The sequence below is a fragment of the Lampetra planeri genome, chromosome 52 (assembly GCF_965212315.1).
Source record: "Lampetra planeri chromosome 52, kcLamPlan1.2.h2, whole genome shotgun sequence".
NCBI lineage: Eukaryota > Metazoa > Chordata > Hyperoartia > Petromyzontiformes > Petromyzontidae > Lampetra > Lampetra planeri.
In genome coordinates this window covers 2,444,586-2,463,998 of record NC_136158.1, presented here as the reverse complement: position 1 = coordinate 2,463,998, position 19,413 = coordinate 2,444,586, and the positions used below count along the sequence as shown (strand labels likewise).

General features: G+C 49.9%; 1 protein-coding gene across 4 annotated transcripts in view; it reads right to left on the bottom strand.

Moving 5' to 3' along the window:
• LOC144734693 (estrogen-related receptor gamma-like) overlaps positions 1 to 18,312 on the bottom strand; it is a 101,702-nt gene extending 83,390 nt beyond the window's left edge. Inside the window, exon 1 of one of the 4 annotated variants that reach the window (XM_078616997.1) lies at positions 18,261 to 18,312. In XM_078616997.1, the coding sequence (XP_078473123.1) occupies positions 18,261 to 18,301 (41 nt within the window). In that variant the 5' untranslated portion in view covers positions 18,302 to 18,312. Of the gene's footprint in view, positions 1 to 10,278; positions 10,425 to 17,457; positions 18,073 to 18,138; positions 18,228 to 18,260 lie in introns of those variants that run through there. The other 3 variants (XM_078616999.1, XM_078616998.1, XM_078616996.1) reach the window with 3 other exon arrangements.
• Between the last annotated feature and the right edge of the window lie 1,101 nt (positions 18,313 to 19,413).

Here is a 19,413-nt window from a genome sequence, read left to right as displayed (position 1 = left end):
GACACATCTCAGAAGCCAAGCATGTGCAAGCCTGGATAGTGCGTGTATGGGACACCGCCATACATAAAGTGGGTGCTACAACAGGCTTCCGCGAGGCTACAGAGGGCCCAAGAGGCCAGTGCGCCTAAATGTTTTGTTGTACTCCACTTCTACACCTATGCGTCCGCATTAATGCTCACGTTACGCCCCGTGCCCCTTCGTCGACCAGCGTGGTGAAGTATGGTCAAATAACCGACACGCCCCTACGCGGGATGGGGAATGCTCTCAGGGAGCAGTGGCATGACAAAACGGCTATACATGCGGACAAGATAACGGTGTTTTGACTAAAAAGTCTACCTCGACCAAAAAGGAATTTGTTGACCGGTTCACTGGGAGCGGGAACTCCAAAACATCGTCCGCGGCCCGTGCACCATTTAGACGACGACCGTTTCACCGGTAAGATCCAACAAGAAGGGGCGTGTGCTCGGGCTTCCAGAAGCCGAAAGGGCGCTATCAGTAAGGGCTGGGATGTGACCAAGTGAACTTTGGACATGGGGCAAATGTGGCACCAACATGATGCACACACTCCCCCTCCATCCACCCCCCCCTCTAACCCCCCACTAACCCCCCCCTCCTCCACCCCACCCAGGCACCAGGCTAATCAGTGTCACAGGCTGTCCTGTAACACACCCACGCGTCTGTGTGTGTCCAAGGTCCGGGGAGACACTGCCAACGTCCCCAGCCCCATCTGCAGCACTACCCATGAGACAATCCCCCATCGCTCGTGATCATTAACCCTGGAAACCGTAGTCAGAGCGATTTCCCCTGCTCAAACGAGCATTGAGGCTGTGCTCCATCTGCCGTTCACTGCCCTTCTTTGTCTTCGTCCTTCTCCTCCGCACGGCTGGCGTAGGTGCAGAGCAACAACTTCAGTTTCACATTCGGGTGGTCAAGCCAGACAACGCTGTCAGGAGCGGTATCGTGCCGATGTCCACAGCCCTGAGCCCAGCGGTAAAAAAAATCCGCATTGCTATGGTGGGCAGGGGGGCGGGAGTCTATTCAAATGACACCGTTGACTTGCTCACAAAGTGGTACTCGTTTTACCAACCCTGCAGGGATGATTGGCCGAGTTAACCTCAAAGCAGGATTTGAGCTCACATCCTTCCAATTGTGAACTGCCCGCACTGCCGTTGAGACTAACTATTAAACAATATTTTTTTTACCAGGTAAGGCCCACGGGGGGGGGGGGGGGGGGTGGTACAAACGGCCACGCATGCCGAACATGCGGCGTGTACCCCGACCCTCCCGTTGACAACAACTCCGGGCCGCCTCGGGAGATGCCACAATCGTCGACAGCGACCCACAACAGAAAAGTGTTGGTGTGTGTGGGGGGGGTTGGGGTGCCGATCGCCTGCAACGTCCGCTGGGCTTGTTCCACCAGCAAGTGACGGCCACCACGTTCTCCAGCTCGCCGCTCCCGGCGTAACAACGCAACAACGGCGTCCCCCTCTCTCTCTGTAACTGCGGCACTTTTTCGAAGGCGCGTTCGAGGCAGCGGCCGTGTCGGTGGCGGTGGCGATAGCGGCAGAAAGAACGAAACAAGAGTTGGCGCGGGTCGACCGAGCCAACCGTCCAACACCCCCCCGCCCCCATCGCCAGCTGAGAAACAAACATCCTTGGAGCGCTATTAATAGCAGGCCTCATCTCCTCCACTCCAAATATAACCCGCGACACTCCATTACCCATGCGCGTGCGCGCGCTCTGCTCGTGCGGTGTGGTCCGACGCAGCGCCACGGCGATGCCTCTCGCTCCGCCGCCCTGACAGGGGGCACATTAAGGCTGCCCTGCTCGCATCACGGATAATAAGTTACGGAAATTACTCACGGGAGAAGTGGGCGGTTCGGGGGGGGGGGGGCGGCAGGTTGCTACACCGCACGCGGACGACCACGCGCGTCAAGTTCAAACGGCGACCGTGGCAGAGCGACGGCTTAGTGGGAAAACGATGAACGGTGTGGAGCCGTGTACCCCCCCCCCCCACTGGCCCCCCCACCCGGGCCAGCTGGCTCCGTAGCGCTTTGGCTAGGCTCAGGCTCGCTTTAGAATCCCTGCTCCGCTTGGGCTTTGCGAGTCCGAAGGCCCAAGCTGCCATTGGTCTATAAAGTTCCCCGGTCCTGAAACTAGACCCTCTTTTACACCCCCAATGCCTGACAAGCCGCGCTCTTCCTGGGGGGGGGGGGGGTGGTGGCGAGCAGCGTGCCGCTATGGAGAAGCGACCGGATCGCAGCGGGCCCAGAAAGAGGTTTTTTTTTTGGTCCACAAACACAGCTCCGTGCAAACCTCAAACGGACGGCGGGCCGATTTGATAGCATAAGCAGTAAGCAGGGCCATTGCTCGGAAAACGTCTCCTGTAATTTATGTTTCCCCCCCCGTTCAGGGTGGTGTCATTGATGAATGCGTCGAATTTCGTACTAGCGGCACACTACTGTCGACGCAGTCACTTTTTTTTCCCTAAAATAATGAGGTTTTTTTTTTACACCACACTTTTACCAGGCTGGCTAGTGTGTGGGTTGTTCAATGTTTCAATAACCCCCTTAATTGACATTTACATTTCCAATAATCATTTTGAGGAAGGAGGGCAGGACGAACAGAGCACTGCTTCGACTTACAACTTACGTTAGTTAACCATGGCCAGGGAATTTAACTTGGATCACCGGGTTTATAGCACGGTGTGCGCTAACCACTGTGCGACCAGTCTCACCAAAAAGGCACGCTCCATTACTACCACAATAATAACCATCGCGATAATGATACTAACAATCATCATCATCACCATCATTGTCGTGCCCAGGGTTATCACGGGTGTGCCAAGTCAGTTAAATATGTATATTGCTTCGCAACGTTGTTATGTCACATTCTGCCACTTCCATTCAGGCTCATGGCGTGCTCACCGAGGCGGCCTGTCTCGTTACAAGTAATGTCATAATGTACTTGGGCGGAGGACCATTTGCTGCCATCCTTCGCGCTCGCCCATCTCAGAAACTAATAAATAGGTCTCACCGCGCGCGAAATGAACCCGGGCAACTGCGTGTGGCAGATGCGAGATTTGGCCTTCGTCGAAGACAAACTCGACCTCGAAAGTCGGAACCCTTGCACTGTCCGCCACCTGCGAGAAAACTTTGAAAAATTGATCAACGATATTTAGGTTTTTTTGGGTTAGATCGCGTAAATATATACGTGCCGTTAAACCCGCCACTACCCGGCAATTCTGGCACACACAAAAAAATCGCTCCAGATGCTGGATGTACTCAGATTCGTAAGGTTTGTTACGTAAACAGAACATGCCAATTCGGGTTTAATGACAATTATATATTTACGCGATCTAACCCCAAAAAAAACCTGTATTATGGATACTGGTCGCGAAAGCCTATATGTTAAACCGGTAACAATAATGATGATACAAATAAGAGGGATATTTTTCAGCCCCTTTTGCCAATCGCACGGTTGGTTACGTACGGTGCAAATGAAGTTCAACATACGCAAGGACACACAATTGACTGCTGGATGAAGGTTGTGTATCGGTCATGGCAAGGCGAGTCACTGTACTTTGTCACGCTGGTTGGTGCGGGTTGGTGAAGGGAGGCCCAGGATTGAGTCAAATATCACTCTAATTTAAACTATTTTGTATCTTACCAGGTCAGGCCCACAGTAGATCTTTTTCAGAAGCGACTTGGCCACAAATGATAGCTCTAAAATGAGAACTCAACGAAGTGGCTTATATCCGGGTGCACGGTGCAACTGTGCTAACCAATGGCGTTATCCGTGGAGTCGCATAATCGAACCAACAATCGGCAGTGATAACCTAAATAAATCGAACAGAGCAGCGAGCCTCCACCCTGCATTCGCCCACGCAATGGAAAACCAGACCCGGAGCAACCCCAGCATTAGGTTCGGCACGGGCCGCAAGCCTTTTAAAGTGGCCGTGTGCACGACGCACATGTGGCCTAGCGTTCGGTGTTGAGGACACGGTGAAATGTCAACGAGGGAGTCTGGTGCAAGACGGAGGATAATTAATAACATGCAAGGGGACCCAAAGTGGCTTTGCATGCAGGGCCGGAACTGGAGGGGAGGAGTTGGCGGATTACACAAATGCTCAAAAACTCCCTTCCCGTGGGCATTGAGGTGCCCATACGCTACCTCGCCAGGAGACTGAAAAAAACGAAAATATGGACTCCATCTGTTGTGTCTGTATGGGATGAAGCGTTTCTCCCTTGCACACGTGGGTTTTCTTTGGCAATTTCAAGGTTCATCCCACATGTAAACACTCGTTAAATTGGTTGATACCATCTTTATACGTCGAGGACCGCAGAGCTTTGGGAATTGAAAAACTTGATTGAAAACGAATTTCTTTAGAACCGATTTTTGTGTTTAGTTTGTCATCCTTCCCACGCACCTCCGATTAGCACGGTCGGCTACATAGAGTGCGAAAGAAGTTCAACATTCATACAAAGGGGGCTCTTACTCAGCGGTGGTATTACGTGTTTTATGCCAGGAGCAAACTGGGAAGGGGACGAGCAGAGGTTGTTGAAAATGAGACTTGAATTTCGATTTAAAGCTTTCGTGACTGCAGGGATTCATCTTCTTGGTTCTTTCGGTAAAGTCACGTAGAAGGAAAATAATAAAATAATAAAAATAAAACATAATAAAATAATTCTCAAGACGTTTCGGCCACAACGCAAGCAGCCGTCCTCAGGTGAAGAACAGGTCTGTCGAGACGACAGAGTCTGAATGACACACCCCAGACTTGGAGCGTATATTTGATATGCAAATTATTTTGTCAAGGCGCTCTTCCTCCTCCCTCCCAGCTTAAATATACGCTCCAAGCCTGGGGCGTGTCATTCAGACTTTGTCGTCTCGACAAACCTGTTCTTCACCTGAGGACGGCTGCTTGCGTTGTGGCCGAAACGTCGTGAGAATGATTTTATTATGTTTTATTTGTATTATTTTATTATTTCCCTTCGACGTGACTTTACCGAAAGAACCAAGAAAATGAGACTTGACTCGCCGTGATGATGTGGGGACTTTGCACAGCATGTTGTAAACAAACGAGCAATTCCACATGGTTGCTTGAGTAGTAAACCACGTTGGCATCGTAAGGGAAGTCGCGGATATAGTTTTGTTTATGCCCGTGGGTCCGTTCGTACATCAACGGTTGGCTCCGTACGGTGCGACACAAGTTTAAACACACATCGATAGGCATGACAACTGGACAACCTATAGACCAGACCTGCGGTGAAGACCATGATGAGTTCTCATATGGCCAACTGACTTCAGACTTATAACGACAATAATCACAAAAAGCATTGCTAGTTCAATTACAATTACATCGTAATTGTAATTACATCGTAATTGCAATTCACTCCGGGGCATGCCATAAACAAATCGCGATGAAATGTAACACAAAGACTGCCAATACCAATACTCAGGCTTGTTTAGGTTTGGGCAAAAATGGCTTCTTCAATAATTAAATACCTTCCCGTTGTTTTGATTTATTTTACGTAGCATTATTACGCTGCTACGTAGCAGCACGTTGAATTCAAGTCCGTTCGAATGCATGTGGTTGGGACGTGTATATTCAACGATACATTAAACGTAAAATTCTAGACGCACAGACTGTATGTATGTTGAACATCTTTGGCCAACCGCACTAAATCAGAGGTGCATTACAAAACGGAGGATCCCTTAACAGGCTGGCATTGCCAGCTTGCTTGACTTTGAAACTGGCTCCGACATCGCTTCTGTCTGTACACCGGGAGGCTCTTACCGGCAGGCTGGGTCTAATTGACATGTTATTTTTTTCCCCGCTCTCTACAGCTGTCCTTCAGCATTAGAACAACTCCCTGCCACTCGACAAGCTCCCAAAACCATTTACATATTTCTGCGATGGCCCAACATGAGAAACTAAAACTAATTATTTTTATCCCACCATGTAAGGCACCACACAGAGCTAAATAGCTATTTTTCTCCAAGTGACCTGGCAACGAATAATAACCTCAACGAACTTGCTACTCACATGGAAATTTCTCGCGGGCAAATACTCTAAAACGAGTGATGTTGATTCTAAATGTGGAGGGAAAAACCGGAGGAGCTGGAGAAAAATCCACGCGACCACAGGCAGAACACGCAATTCCAAATGTGCAAGCGTCGGGGTCGGGATTTGAACTCGCAAACTTCTGTGTAGACTAGACTAGGTAATTAACATCTCGCCACCGCGGCATCTGCGATGGCCCCACAAGAGAAAGGCGCATCACACCCTTTCAAAAGTCTATGCCACGACCACTTGTCCGATGGAATCAATGGGGCAGGGAGCTTCAAAAATGACGGCTCCCAGGATGAAGTTACAGGAATCGTTAGACCCAGACATTAATGTCCATCAGATCTGTCATGGTCGGTGGCACGGGAAATAATTACTGCACCTGGCACACCACATCCAGTCTACCTCTCACTATTGTTTCCGTTCAGTGGCGAGCCATAAAAAAATCTGGGAGAAATTAAGCTGTGCGAAACCGGGTCTCTATGCGAGTCTATGGGCTTTTTCGATTTAAAGCTTTCGTGACTGCAGGGATTCATCTTCTTGGTTCTTTCGGTAAAGTCACGTGACTTTACCGAAAGAACCAAGAAGATGAGTCTATGGGCGTTTACACACCGCACCAGATACTCATTTTAGGCCGAGTCGACTTAGGGGATGCCAAGGACCAGTTCAGATAATCGCCACCGATGCTGGTCATGAGAGGGAATCGAACCCGGGCCGCCGGGTCCGAAGCACAGCGCGCTAACCGCTACACTACCGCTCCCCCATCGCATACACACGCGGCTGACCACTCTCGTCCCGATTCGCATCTTAGATTCGCATCTTAGGTCTGAAAGGGGTCCCCCCCCCTGCCACCCAATTTTGCCCTTTCCTTCCCCAAACGCCGAAAACGTCCCGCGTCGCTGCCAAAGGCGCCAGCTTGCTCGGTATAAATAATTCATTGGTGCATTTCCGCGGGCATGTATATTTGTTAACATAAAATCCATCACGCGACATAAACCTTGCAACCCGTGCGCGCTTGCGCCAGGGTTGCGCCCAGCCGCGCACGAACCAAACGGGCCAAAAAACGCAGAGCGACCGAGGACGAGCAGCGCTGTGGGTGCTAACGGTGGCGAGATGTTAACTACCTCACCTCGTATGCAGGAGGTCGTGGGTTTCGATCACGAACCTGACGCATGTATATTTGGAGTTTGCATGTTCTCCCCGTGGTCGGATTATTATTATTTTTACACGCTTTTATTTAACTCACTTCGTCTGTTGTATCCTCAAAAAAGAAATCTTGTAACTAAATTTTTACACACTTCCCAATGTGCTAACGACTGCAAACTTCGTATAGCTATGTCATACTGATGACAATACTATATTCTATCATAGAACATTTTTTTAAACAATCTTTTAATTGTCCACGCTCAACTCACGTTGCCTGTAAATCACCACGTGGTCCCTTACGTCACGGCAAGCCTCGGGGAGCCACGCCCAGGGGCGGGGGATGTGGAAGAAGGGGAGGGGCGATGGGAGAAGGGGGCAGAGGGAGGGGCAGCTCGGACAGTACATTTCATTAAAGCGTGTTTAAAAAAAGTATTTTTAAAAAAAAATTTCTCCGGGTCCTCTGGTTCTTCCCTCCATATTTGGAAAAAGGCGTTGAGTATTTTCGCTGCGATATATTTCCACGTGACAAGCCACTTCGTTGGGTAGCCATCATGTGGCCAGGTCGCTTCTGAAAAAAAACTCTAGCTCAGTGGGCCTTACCTGGTAAAATAGAAAGAGTTTAGCTTAACAAGCAGCACTGTCGAAGTTGTAAAAAGGTGAGTGTGAAAGGGTTCTTGAATCGAGCGAGATTATTTATAACGTATAGCGAAACAGCGCGAGGGAAGAGGCAGAAAGATAAGTGAGGTGACCGGGAGAGTGGTGGGCGAGTGAGGTGTTGACATGCGGTATGGTTGATCACAGTGTGGATGCTTTTGCTTTAACGTAATTCACGCCATCACAGGTACGCCCATTACTTCCTCTCATCTATTTTATCCACCTCATCGTAACCATCACATCCACACACTCCCATTAATTCCCTACAAGGCACCACATAAATTACGTGAAGGCAAGGTAAATACAATCGGGTGTCCGGTAGAACAGATCCCTCAAACGTGGAGCGGGGGAATCCATGGCTGGAGTTCAAGGGAGCAGTAACCACGGTAGGTCGCAGCAACAAAAGATTGATAAGGAGGGCAACCGATGACCAGCGATTGACTTAAAGGGAATCGGTGAGTGGCTGGAGTGAATCAGTGAGTGGCTGGAGTGCATTGGCGAGTTCTGGAGTGAATTGGTAAGTGCTGGTAGTGAATCAATCCGCGAGCGACTGGAGCGAATCAGTTGAGTGCTAGGGGCTACCGTGCCTGGCTGGCCTCTTCCGTCGCAGTCTGAGGTGGGCGTGACGCGGGCTAGCAGGCCTTGCTCACCGCCCGACGGACACCCCCATACATCATCGGAGAGTTCCACGGCTCATCTCACACCCAGCCGTGGCGGCGGCGGCACACAAAATTGAAACTCCGAGGCTCGGAATGAGAATGTTCCCTTTTATACGTTCGGACGGAGAGAGGCAGGAATGATGCGGTCTCTGCTCTGAATTATAATCCATTTATGATTCTGGCCGAAACTTTAGATTTCGGATATGAAGTTCTGTGCGTAACGTAATTACGCGGGCGGCGCGACGTTTATTGGATCAGGGCGGTGCGTGACTGACGGCAGAAATTTCGCCCGAATTATTAAAAATAGCTGCGAGTCTGACAACATTCTAAAATAGCGTTTGTTTGACTGAAAAAAAATTAGCTGCACTCATTTATCCTCGCGCAAATGGAGCCTAATGAATGGAATTACCCCCGTGTATTCGGCAGACTCGGGTGAAGAATAAGAAATCCGTTTTCGACTTGATGTTTGCGCCGATGACAGATTGACTGGCGCCAGGCGATAAGTTGCCGTTTAATTCGAGGGTTTTGATTTTCGGAAATAAAAACTCCAGGGATGGGGCCATGACGACGGCACGAAAAAAACTCAAATAAATTGCAATTATTTTTGGACACGTAAATTATGTAAATCACATCCCCCACCCCTCAACCAACTTGCCCGCGCATGAGGCCTTGCTACCGTTTGGCATTCCCGTCATTTATATTAAAATGCAATGCATAACCAGGCTCCACCCGCCCCCCCCACCAAACAAAAGAACACAGTAAATTTACAAAGGGAAGCAAGCAAAGTATATTTATTGTTTATACATACTGGAATATGCCTTTAAACTTTGTGTCACTCCAGGCTCCATGAAGCAGTGACGAATTTACGAGGCAGATCCTTGCTTCTTTTATGGAACTGTATAAGCGTGGCAGCTCCATACCACGGAAACCAACTCATTTACAAGGCAGCCTTGTTTAAATTTGTTTAGAACGTCGAGCAGGCTCATTGGGGAGGAGTTGTTGGCGTGGTGGTTTAATGCACAGCGCGACAAACCCCAGCGACCCAAGTTTGTTCGCTGGCCACATCTGTGGGGCGGGTGGCATCGGAACCGATGCTGGCTCCCTCGCGCGAGCGCCTGCCACCCTTCTCCTGACACCGCGACGTCAGTAGCCAACGCTGATCCGCGCTGTGCGGTACGGTCAAAATTAACCCACCCCACCGTACCCTCGACCGACGTAGCGTGGTGAAGGAGGCCTTGGTCCAAGAGCCGTCGATTTCGGCGAACAGTCGGACAAAAAGACGCGGCGCTTCAAGATGCGCTTCTGCGGCCGTCTGGAACGCTCTTCCTTCTGATATTAGGAAGCCACTAGAACTATGAATTTTAAATCACATAGATTGAAAACTATTTTCATTCGAACTGCATTTTCCGATTCGCACAGTTGGCTAAAAACAGTTCGAAGTAAGTTCAACATATATGTCGATTGACAAAGGCAGTAAATCTTCCGTAAAGTTATTTTTTTTGCTTATTTATATCCACACAGACTTGCGCAAGACGGCCGAATTTGCAAATACCACGAGCGCACGCGCGAAAAATCGGCGCGGCCACGATTTCCGATCGAAAAAGGACGATCCACGCCGTGCCAGACGCATCTTCAGATTCATATCGCCCCACCGTGCAATCGGAGACCCCCACAAACATCTGGCCCGCGCGAGAAGCCAACGCCACCGTTTCCTTAACGACGACGGCAACGTCGGCGTCTCGTACTCACGTGCTCTTGCTGCCCGGCGAAACGCGACACCTGGACATGGCAGGGCGAAGCGGACGACTCGTTGCCGTGCAGCGTCGCCCCTGCGGCACGCGATGCTCACATCCGCAGATGGAACGCGTGTCTCCCAACCCACCCCTGCCGCTCGATCCCCCGCTCGCCCGCGTGCTCACCCGCCCGCACGTCCGTCGCGGTGTCTGCTGCTGCTGCCGAAGTGAATGGAGATAGGCATCTGCGGCAGTTCGCGTACGGCGGCGCAGAGGGTCGCCGGGCGAGAATCGACGGTTCACGGTGACGATGCACATCACGCGGGCCGCTTTATGGAGCCGTCCGTCATGGGGCAAGTTCGTGCCCGTCACCTCGGGCCCTTCCCTGAGCAGTGAAATTTGCGCATTCTTGTCTTACCGGAGCTCGGGAAAGCCTTCAACAACAGGCATCGCTATTGTTGCTACGGACATGCTATTTACTCACGATATCGTAAGAGTGAGCGTAAGTGAATCTTAATTTTTTTAGTAGCACCTTGGATTATAAAACCATCTCCCAAGAGCCGCACAGAAAAATAACGATGGTGAACACAAGAAGCAAAACTCATTAAATATGCAAATGATACGATTTTGAACGTTTACAAACTTACTAAAGTATGCTTATTTAGTGTCCAAGAGCGTAGAGCAGTGCTGCAGCGGTTTGCGCAAAGGGTTATGAACTGAACTTGATTCCCGGTCACAGCAAATACCAGGTGGCGGAGTGACATCTGAACAGTGCCCAGGGTGGTGAAGTATGGCCACCTGCGGCTTGTTAAGGACTGCTTCGTGGCGTTATTCACATCCATTGCGGCTGTTGAAATAGAGTTTTTTTTATTACCGAATTGAAAAAAATGGTCTCTTGTTATTTTGTTTGCCGACTGATGGCCATGACCGAAAGTCACGGGGAAGCATTCAATGCAGCAGTGGACTGATAAAGGTGCGTACGTTATTAATAATATTACTTATTAGTGGCTAAAAGTAACATTTCATTACGCTGCACAAAACATTGGGAAGATGATAATCCCAAATTACGTTCATCAAGCAAAGACAGTAACATCACTTCCACGTATCGCAGCTTGAACAACAATTCAACTTTTTTCTAAAACGATAAACGTGAAACGGCAAGGTAGACGGACATTCAACAAGGCCGGCAATGCTGGGTGTGTCCAGCACGGTGTATTCGAATGATGGACAGCCCTTTGTAATGGCATTCGCATTCACTGCGCCGCACACACCCCATCAACCCTACCTACCTGTCAACGGCTGTCTGCCAAAAAAAAAACCCCAGCCAGTGTTAGTTTGCATTTTATTTCCGCAGTTACCAAAAGACACGGACGAGAAAAAAAACAGAGCCCGCAAAAATAATGGCACATGTCGTCCTAAGGTAAGGGCTTGCCTGGTAAGTGTCCGGTGACGGCAATAACCACAAAAAAACCCATAGCGGCCCATCAAGCCATCTCTGTAAATTCCATCACCAAAACCGCCACCCCCCCCTCCCCCATTCGCAGTTGTGGCGCGCGCCGACTACAATCGCGGGCAGAGAGAAACCGGATCTAGAGCGCAGCCGTGGTCTCAGTTTCAAGTCATCTTCGCAGTTTGCGCCAATTAGACCGCGCGCGCGTTTTGTAATCACGACTGTTCCATGGAGGGCCCCCCCCTCCACCTGCCCCAGACGCATCCCCCTGCCCGCGAGCGGGTTAAATCATTTCGACACCAGGGGCGGGTGGTTATTTCGCGTGTCTATATCGAATTAGCACGCTGCCTCTCTGAAGCGTGGCAATCTTATGACACGTCCCGTAAGTGTCACGTGACGGCGGGGCGGGAAGAAGCGGTGTGGGGGGCGAAGCCATAAATAGGATGTCGAGCGAAGGGTTTTTTTTTTTACTCGCTGAACATTTTGTGTCCAAAGCTGCGAACGCTGCCGGTGTTAATGGAGAAGACGAAGAGGCACCGGATACGTTACACGAGTCAAAACGTTTTCTAGGTGTGCTATATTAAATAAACACCTCAAGTAAGTTTGTACATTAAACAGAGATAAGATTGTTATTTTTTTTACACGCAGAAACATAAGAACGTGTCCAAATAAGCTGTCAAATTTGTAATATGTCACAGGACTTCGGAAAGAATAAAAATAATTGTTCAGCCCTTCGTCAATCCACTGCTGGAGGAGCACCTCCCCGGGCCATGTGTTGGTCAGTGTTTTTATTTACAAATCATATTTCGTGTTTTAAGCACGTGGTGACTACAGCGGTCACTGGTGGCTGCGCAGGGGTCAAGAGAAGCCCATTCAATACACCAGAATAAATGCATTCGAGCAACCTCTATTCGATGCACGTACCCTGACCACAGGAACCGACGTGAATCGATTAATCTATGCGGCGTTATACTACACCCCCACCCCCCCGTCCTATGTAACACACCTGGTTGTCGCTAGAAGGGGTGGGAAAATCACTTTTTAAGCATGACTACGCCGAGCAATAATGAAGACAAACCAAATCAGGTGATTTGTGCAGATATCAAATCTTAGTCTGTGTGTGTGTTAAAAAAGATGAACAGAATTCACCGATTGGCCGACCTGATATTGTGGGCAGGAGGGGGAAGAATTTTGCGCCCATGAGTGGACTAAATGTGTGACGTCACCTTTCAGATGTGCTGCTGCGGCCGTCTGGAACGCCCTTCCTTCCGATATTAGGAGGCCACCCAGGAGCAATGCACTTTTAAGTCTGGACTGAAAACTAAATTTCTTTTGAACTGCTTTTCGTGCGCTAGTTTGTAGTCTTTCACCCGCACCTCCGATTAGCTCGGTTGGCTACGAACGGTGCGAAATAAGTTCAACGTACATACACAGTGGACTAGAGACCGAGAGAATGACGAAGTGAAATCCAGACTCCACTAAAATTCTGGAGGGTTGTCAGACTAAACCGGGGGTCAGCAAACCAAAATAACCACCCTCCCCCCGCCCGGCAGGCCATTACAACTGCAGGTACGACCAGCCGCACCTGCCGTGGGCTTCAACCGGATATCGCGTGACCAACAGGGCCTAGACAAACCAGTTATAGCGGCGGCACTGGTTGCAAGCGGCTCGGAGCAGTCATCGCCGCCCAGTGTGGGTACTCCAGCGATGTGTTTCGGCTCTCCTTGTTTGCACGTGGTTCCCGTATCTTGCACTGCGGAGGTTTAAATCAAGTTCGCACGCGTTGGGTTAACACAGCCATTGTTTATCCACTGCTGGGCGAAGGCTGTCGCCAGTGCTGCCGCCATCAATCCTACTGCTGCACAAAAACCGATCTTAATTGTTCCTCCTCCACCGACGGTTATACGTACGCGTATTGAACTTCTTTCGCACCGTGCATAGCCAGCCGTGCTAAATCGGAGGTGCGGGGGAAGGACGACACAAAAAAGCAGTTTAACAAAAAAACACATCCAAGAGGTGGGCCTCATGGATGTGTTCCCGACTGTGGCTGCCACTCTTGTCACCAGCCCAGTCCACCGACCATCACCCATCCCGTCGAGAAAAGTGTGGCGATCAAGCCCATTTACGATGCTCGTCACCGTGATGCGTCTGATTTGCGTTTTTTTATCTGATCCACGTGCTCCTCTTTCTGTCTCCGAGTAGTTCCAAGCATGCTCCTCTCCGTGCTGCTTTGTGCACTTTTACACTTTTGTTCCATAGTATTTAACGTAATATAAACACGTACACACAATGCGCCCCATCACGGCAAATCTCGGAGCTAAGCGGGATGGAGCCGTCCTGGACAGTGCTTGGATGGACGGCCACCATGCACCGTCCATTGTTGGGCGAGGGCCTCCCCATATACTCGTGTGAGTCATCAGGATTATTTGAACGACGCTTCTCCGTGCTGTTAGCGCGGTTGGTAAAAGCGAGACGCATAGACAAAGCATAGCAGTACAGTACAACGGTAGTATTCTTCTGCCCTTCCCTCAACTGCCCACCACGTAGCCCTGCACTCCCTACGGCAACCTGTCTCGCGATTGGCACGGTTGCCCAGGTAAGGTGTGGAAGAAGTTCCACATGCATGCATATGGCGGTCACCCCCCACTGAAGCGCAATTCAGGCTCAACCTAGTGAAGCTCCTGATGTCTGACGTGATCACGTGCTTCCCAGGGTGGTTTGGTGTCAGGCAAGCGGGCATACGGCTGTTAAAACGTCGCACCACTTGCACCTCAATGGTCCTTAACGACTGGAAGCAACGGAGTGGATTGTCAGTTGTGTGATGGAAAGCCTAATGGAAATTGTGTAAATAATTAAAAAGGTAAACACACCATAATCAAATAGTCTTTAACTGGCAGAGCTCGCTGAAGGTAGACAGTGGCTTGTTAGCAACCTTACGGAGATATTATACATTAAGGAGGGGGAGAGGGTGGGGGTATGGAAAAACGTTTTACAACTCTCCGATGTATTTTCTGATTGCACCGTCGGTTTCGCCACGACGTCCGACGTTTCGCCCCACGCGTCTGGCGGGAGCTTTCCCCATTTCTTCAGTTGCCGAAGGAGCTGCCCGGCACGGCATGTGGAGCGAAACGTCGGGACGTCGGAGGCCGCCGACCTGACACCTGTCGTAACCCAAAGAAGAGACACCGGAGGGGTGTATACAGCACGAGCGCAGGGGACAACGAAAAAACGTACACAGTAGTATGTTTGACAGCTGTCAGGAATGGGGGGGAAAAAAGCGGTTGATAACCTTACGTAGTAGATTGTAGAGTATTGGACGGATGAAGGTGGCGAGTTCGATGTAAATGGCTCCGTTCTTACCCCGGGACAAGGAAAGCAGCAGCAGCAGCAGAGCGCGGCATCGACGTTTTGTAACTCTGCGGGTGGAGTTCTGGCAACCCCTGCACTGTCGCCACATGCGTTACACATAAATAACGCACAACAGCAATGCGCGTTCCGTAATGTGAAAACGAAACGTGATGTCGCCAATTTGTGTAAAACAATGTTCTGCAGGGACTGCAAAATACATGTGTACTGTATACTGCCCGTGGCCCAATCTCGTCATATCAAATAAGCCAAGTGGGGTAGAGCGTGAACAGTGCTTGGATGTCTTGACCACCGTGCACAACAGGTTGTTTTGTTATAGGCTGCAGCAGAAGGCCGATATTTCAAACCATCGGCAGTATATTTGTGTACGCACACATGGCAGGTACAGCATATTATACACTTTACTGAAAGTGGGACACGAATTATCTTCCGTATGGCATGTGTGCAGCCGTTTAGTTAATCAGCCGCTGCGTGAGTGCCACCACGTGTGGGGCACGTCATGGGTGTACAACTTTGACCACGCTGGTCAAGTGTGATGTTGGTGGACCGTAGTTACAGGGGCATAGAAAAGTACGGTTCCACAAAGGATTTTGCTGCCCCGTCCTCTGCTACCCACCGTGTAGCCCCCCGCAACACTGAACCAAGCAAGGCTGCAGGGATTACTACCGACTTTCACCCCACGGTGACGGCTTTAAGGGGGGGTGGTGGGGGTTCGGACAGGCGGTGATGAAACTCCAAGAGATGAACCGTGAACTTCACAGTAACGGGGTGACAAACTGTGATTGGCATCTTAAGGACACTGCAAAGGTGCGGGGGGCGCGAGGGTCAGCAGGGTCGGCAGAAGAAAGGGGTCGAGTATTTTCAAATAAGGGCATGTTTGGAGAATTTGAGACCACAGGTAAGGGAATCTAAAAACTAAACTCTATTTAACCAGAGCTGCATCTCTTTATTCAGAAGTAACCTGGCCACAAACGATAGCTCAACGAAGTGGCGTATCACGTGGACATTTATAGCAACCAAATACTCTAAACGCATGCCGATTCTAAATGTGGAGGGGAAAAAACGGAGGACCACGAGAACATTTAAACTCCAAATATACAGCAGGCGTCAGGGTCGGGATTGACAACCGCGACCTCCTGTATACCAGGCGAGGTAGTTAACGTCTCCTAGCCACCGTGGCGCCCGAGTCGAGGCTGTGGTACGAATCTAAGACTGTGGTACAGTAAAGTGCAATTACGGATTCGCAGGGGAGAGGGAGGCGGAGTTAATCATTGGCAGAGGAGCAAAGGGTCTTGAACAAGCGAGGTACGCGGAACGCCTCGCTCTGTCGCACCGCTTAAACCAGTGGTTCTTCACCTGGGGTGCGAGATGCCCTTTCTGGGAGTGCGAGACACGGGCAGATTTTTTTTTCTAATGTAAATAAACGAAAAACAAATTAAAGCACGGGCACGCAAGTACAAACTACCGTTTCATCAATCCCTATGTATTTATTAACATTAAAATGTTTTATTGTTTTACGATTGAGAACCAAACGGGGTTCAAGGCTGCGGTAAAGGTGAAGAGAGCCACTGGCTTAAAACGATTGTGTGACAAGCAGGAAAAGGTTCTAGATGGGGCAGAAATCCTGGGAGCACCGTTCACATAACCCGAGAGGGCAAGCTGCTCCAATGTCAGGCCAAACAGCCCATCCGGCCTGCAGGACACTGCAGGATGATCCACGTAGCAAAAGTAGCTACTACATATGTAGTAGCTATGGGCCCCGCACTTTCAAGGGCTCCGCGCTAAATGCTTTCAAGCGATCAATTCCGGTTAAGCGATTCTGCACTTGCTCTATTACTATAGTACTATACCGCCTTCAACTTTTATGAACGACTGGGTGTTTCAGGTTAGCGATTTGTCGTGTTATCTGGCTGTATAGCAAATTAAAAAAATACAATTACTTTACCATGCAAGTAAAAACAAGTGGTTTAATTAGTTTTTTTTTTATTGAGGGCCCCTTTAGAAACATATGCTACAGGCCCCGCACAAGCTTAATCCGGCACTGCTGCAGAACACACGTCATTGAGTCAATGCATCACCGCCCATGTAAGTGCCGTATGTAAAACTTCTTTCACACCATACTTAGCAGACCCGTGCCCCTACCACAACTCACGTTCGCCCATGTTGAAGACTACACAGCCCACGTCTCTCAACACATCCCAGTGTATGTAGCCATGTAAGTCCATACACCTCAGAGCCCACAGAGCGTATACAAATGGCATAAAACACAGTCAACGTTAAGCTCATACAGGCTATACAACCCAGGTAGCCCTTACGACACATGCAGTCCATCATGTATGCTATGAACTCGATATATACACACACACATATATCACTTACAATTCATGAATCCCGGACGGTCCATTCAACTCGTGTAAGTTCGTGGCAGTCCATGCAACCCGGCCCCAACAACCCAAACATCCCCAAGTAACCCACAGCTGCACTGCGTGATGCAGTCCATAGAGAAAACGTGTCCCCTATAGAGCTCGCCGAACCGATGCAGTTAATTCAGGTTTACACTATCCACATACACCCTGTCCGGTACAGATCACGATGCAGCCCTACGCAGCTTTACAACAGATCGTACAGCCCATGAAGTTCATACAGGTCATATCGTGTAGCAGGCTCCCCCACCCCAACGCAATCCTTCACAAGCACGTGTTGCTACTGCTACTGCCTGGACACGCATCGCCCCACAATTAGCCCCACATGTGTTCACCTCTCTCTCACTGACCACGCTTCACGCACACAGCCCCCGAGCGAATAAACCCACTCGCGAGCGCCACGGGCGTCCACAGCTCCAGGCGAATACGACAAGAGAAACGGGACACGGAACACGGAACACGGAACCCCCCCCCCCGACACCACCAAAAAGACCGACGTCACCGGCAGGGGTCACAGCCGCCGCCGCGGTCACGCCTTGCCGGGGTGCTACCGCTAGGAAAGCCGCGGGGGCCCGGCGAGGCCTAGGTCCGCGCCGGGCTGTGGAGCGCGGCAGAGACGAAGCGCGGCTCCACGTACCCACGGACCCCGGCGCACGGCGGGGATCCGCGGGGACGCGCAGCGTGGGCGAGTCTGGAAGGGGTCGGGCCCCGGGGTAGGCAGAGCGAGAGCGGCGGGGGAGGACGCGGGGTCGCTCGTACCTGTGTCTCGGGCCGCCCGCACGCCGCCTGCGGTGCACCATGTCCGCGGTGACGTCACGCGTCACGTGGCCACGCCCCCCCCTAAGCCCCCCCCCCCCGCCGCACTTATGCCACCCTCCCACCATTCACAATCAGAATGTTTATTTAATTCGGGATGAATCCGATGGGCAATAAAGCTCTTTTATTTTAAAATCCTTTATATTAAGTTCACTTGCTTGCTTGCGCGCTTACGACCGTGCAAATCTTTCGGTCGTTTTTTAACCCACTTCCCGTGATCCAATCGAGCTGACATTTTGTACACAGACTCGTTGTGCGTGACAATTCATTTTCGTGAAAACATTTTTTCCAAAATTTTCCACTTTTTAGGAAAAAAAAAATTCATATTTAATTTAAAATACCAATGTCATAAAGATTTAAACTCTTACTCAAGAAAAACAGAAATGAATAATACAATAAAACCGATGCCACGCATATAAAGGATTTATAGTGAAAAACTTTGTTTTTCCGGGTTAATTTTTTACAGGTGTCCAGCAGGGGCAGGTCAGAACGTCACGACAACGAACAATGCAGCATTTTAACACGTAGGCTTTCGCCACCAGTATTATTCATTACAAAGGTTAGATGGCGTTATGTATGTGTCGCAATCCTCCACCACCCGACACGGCCAATCAGTAAAAAAAAGTGTGTCACGTTGGCAAAAGACAAATAGTTCACTACTTTAGCCCACCGGTGTGTTGAAGAGTGAATCCACACCATTCATAATTTGAATATGACGTTTCGCTGGCTATTACATCCAGCATCTTCGGGCGATTTGCCAGACGAGTGAAGCCACCCACGTGGTTCTGGTCTTAAATAGTGCAGGATGACGTCATCGTTGTTGAACCCCGTTAGGATTCGAGATCAGAGGTGGGGGTGAATACAATAAGGTAACAGATCACTAATCAGCCACTTAGCATGTGACTCACCTGTAAGGAATTGCAGTGTGTGTTGTGTTTTACTTAATAATACGCTTCCAGGCTGCGCTGAGTCTATAGCTATCACAGCGATAAAAAAAAATATTTGAATTCTTCTCAATTTCAATTGATTCTCTAACTAATCTTGGCCAGTAATAATTCGTTCTGCATAACACTTCAACGTTATCACAATCAATTGG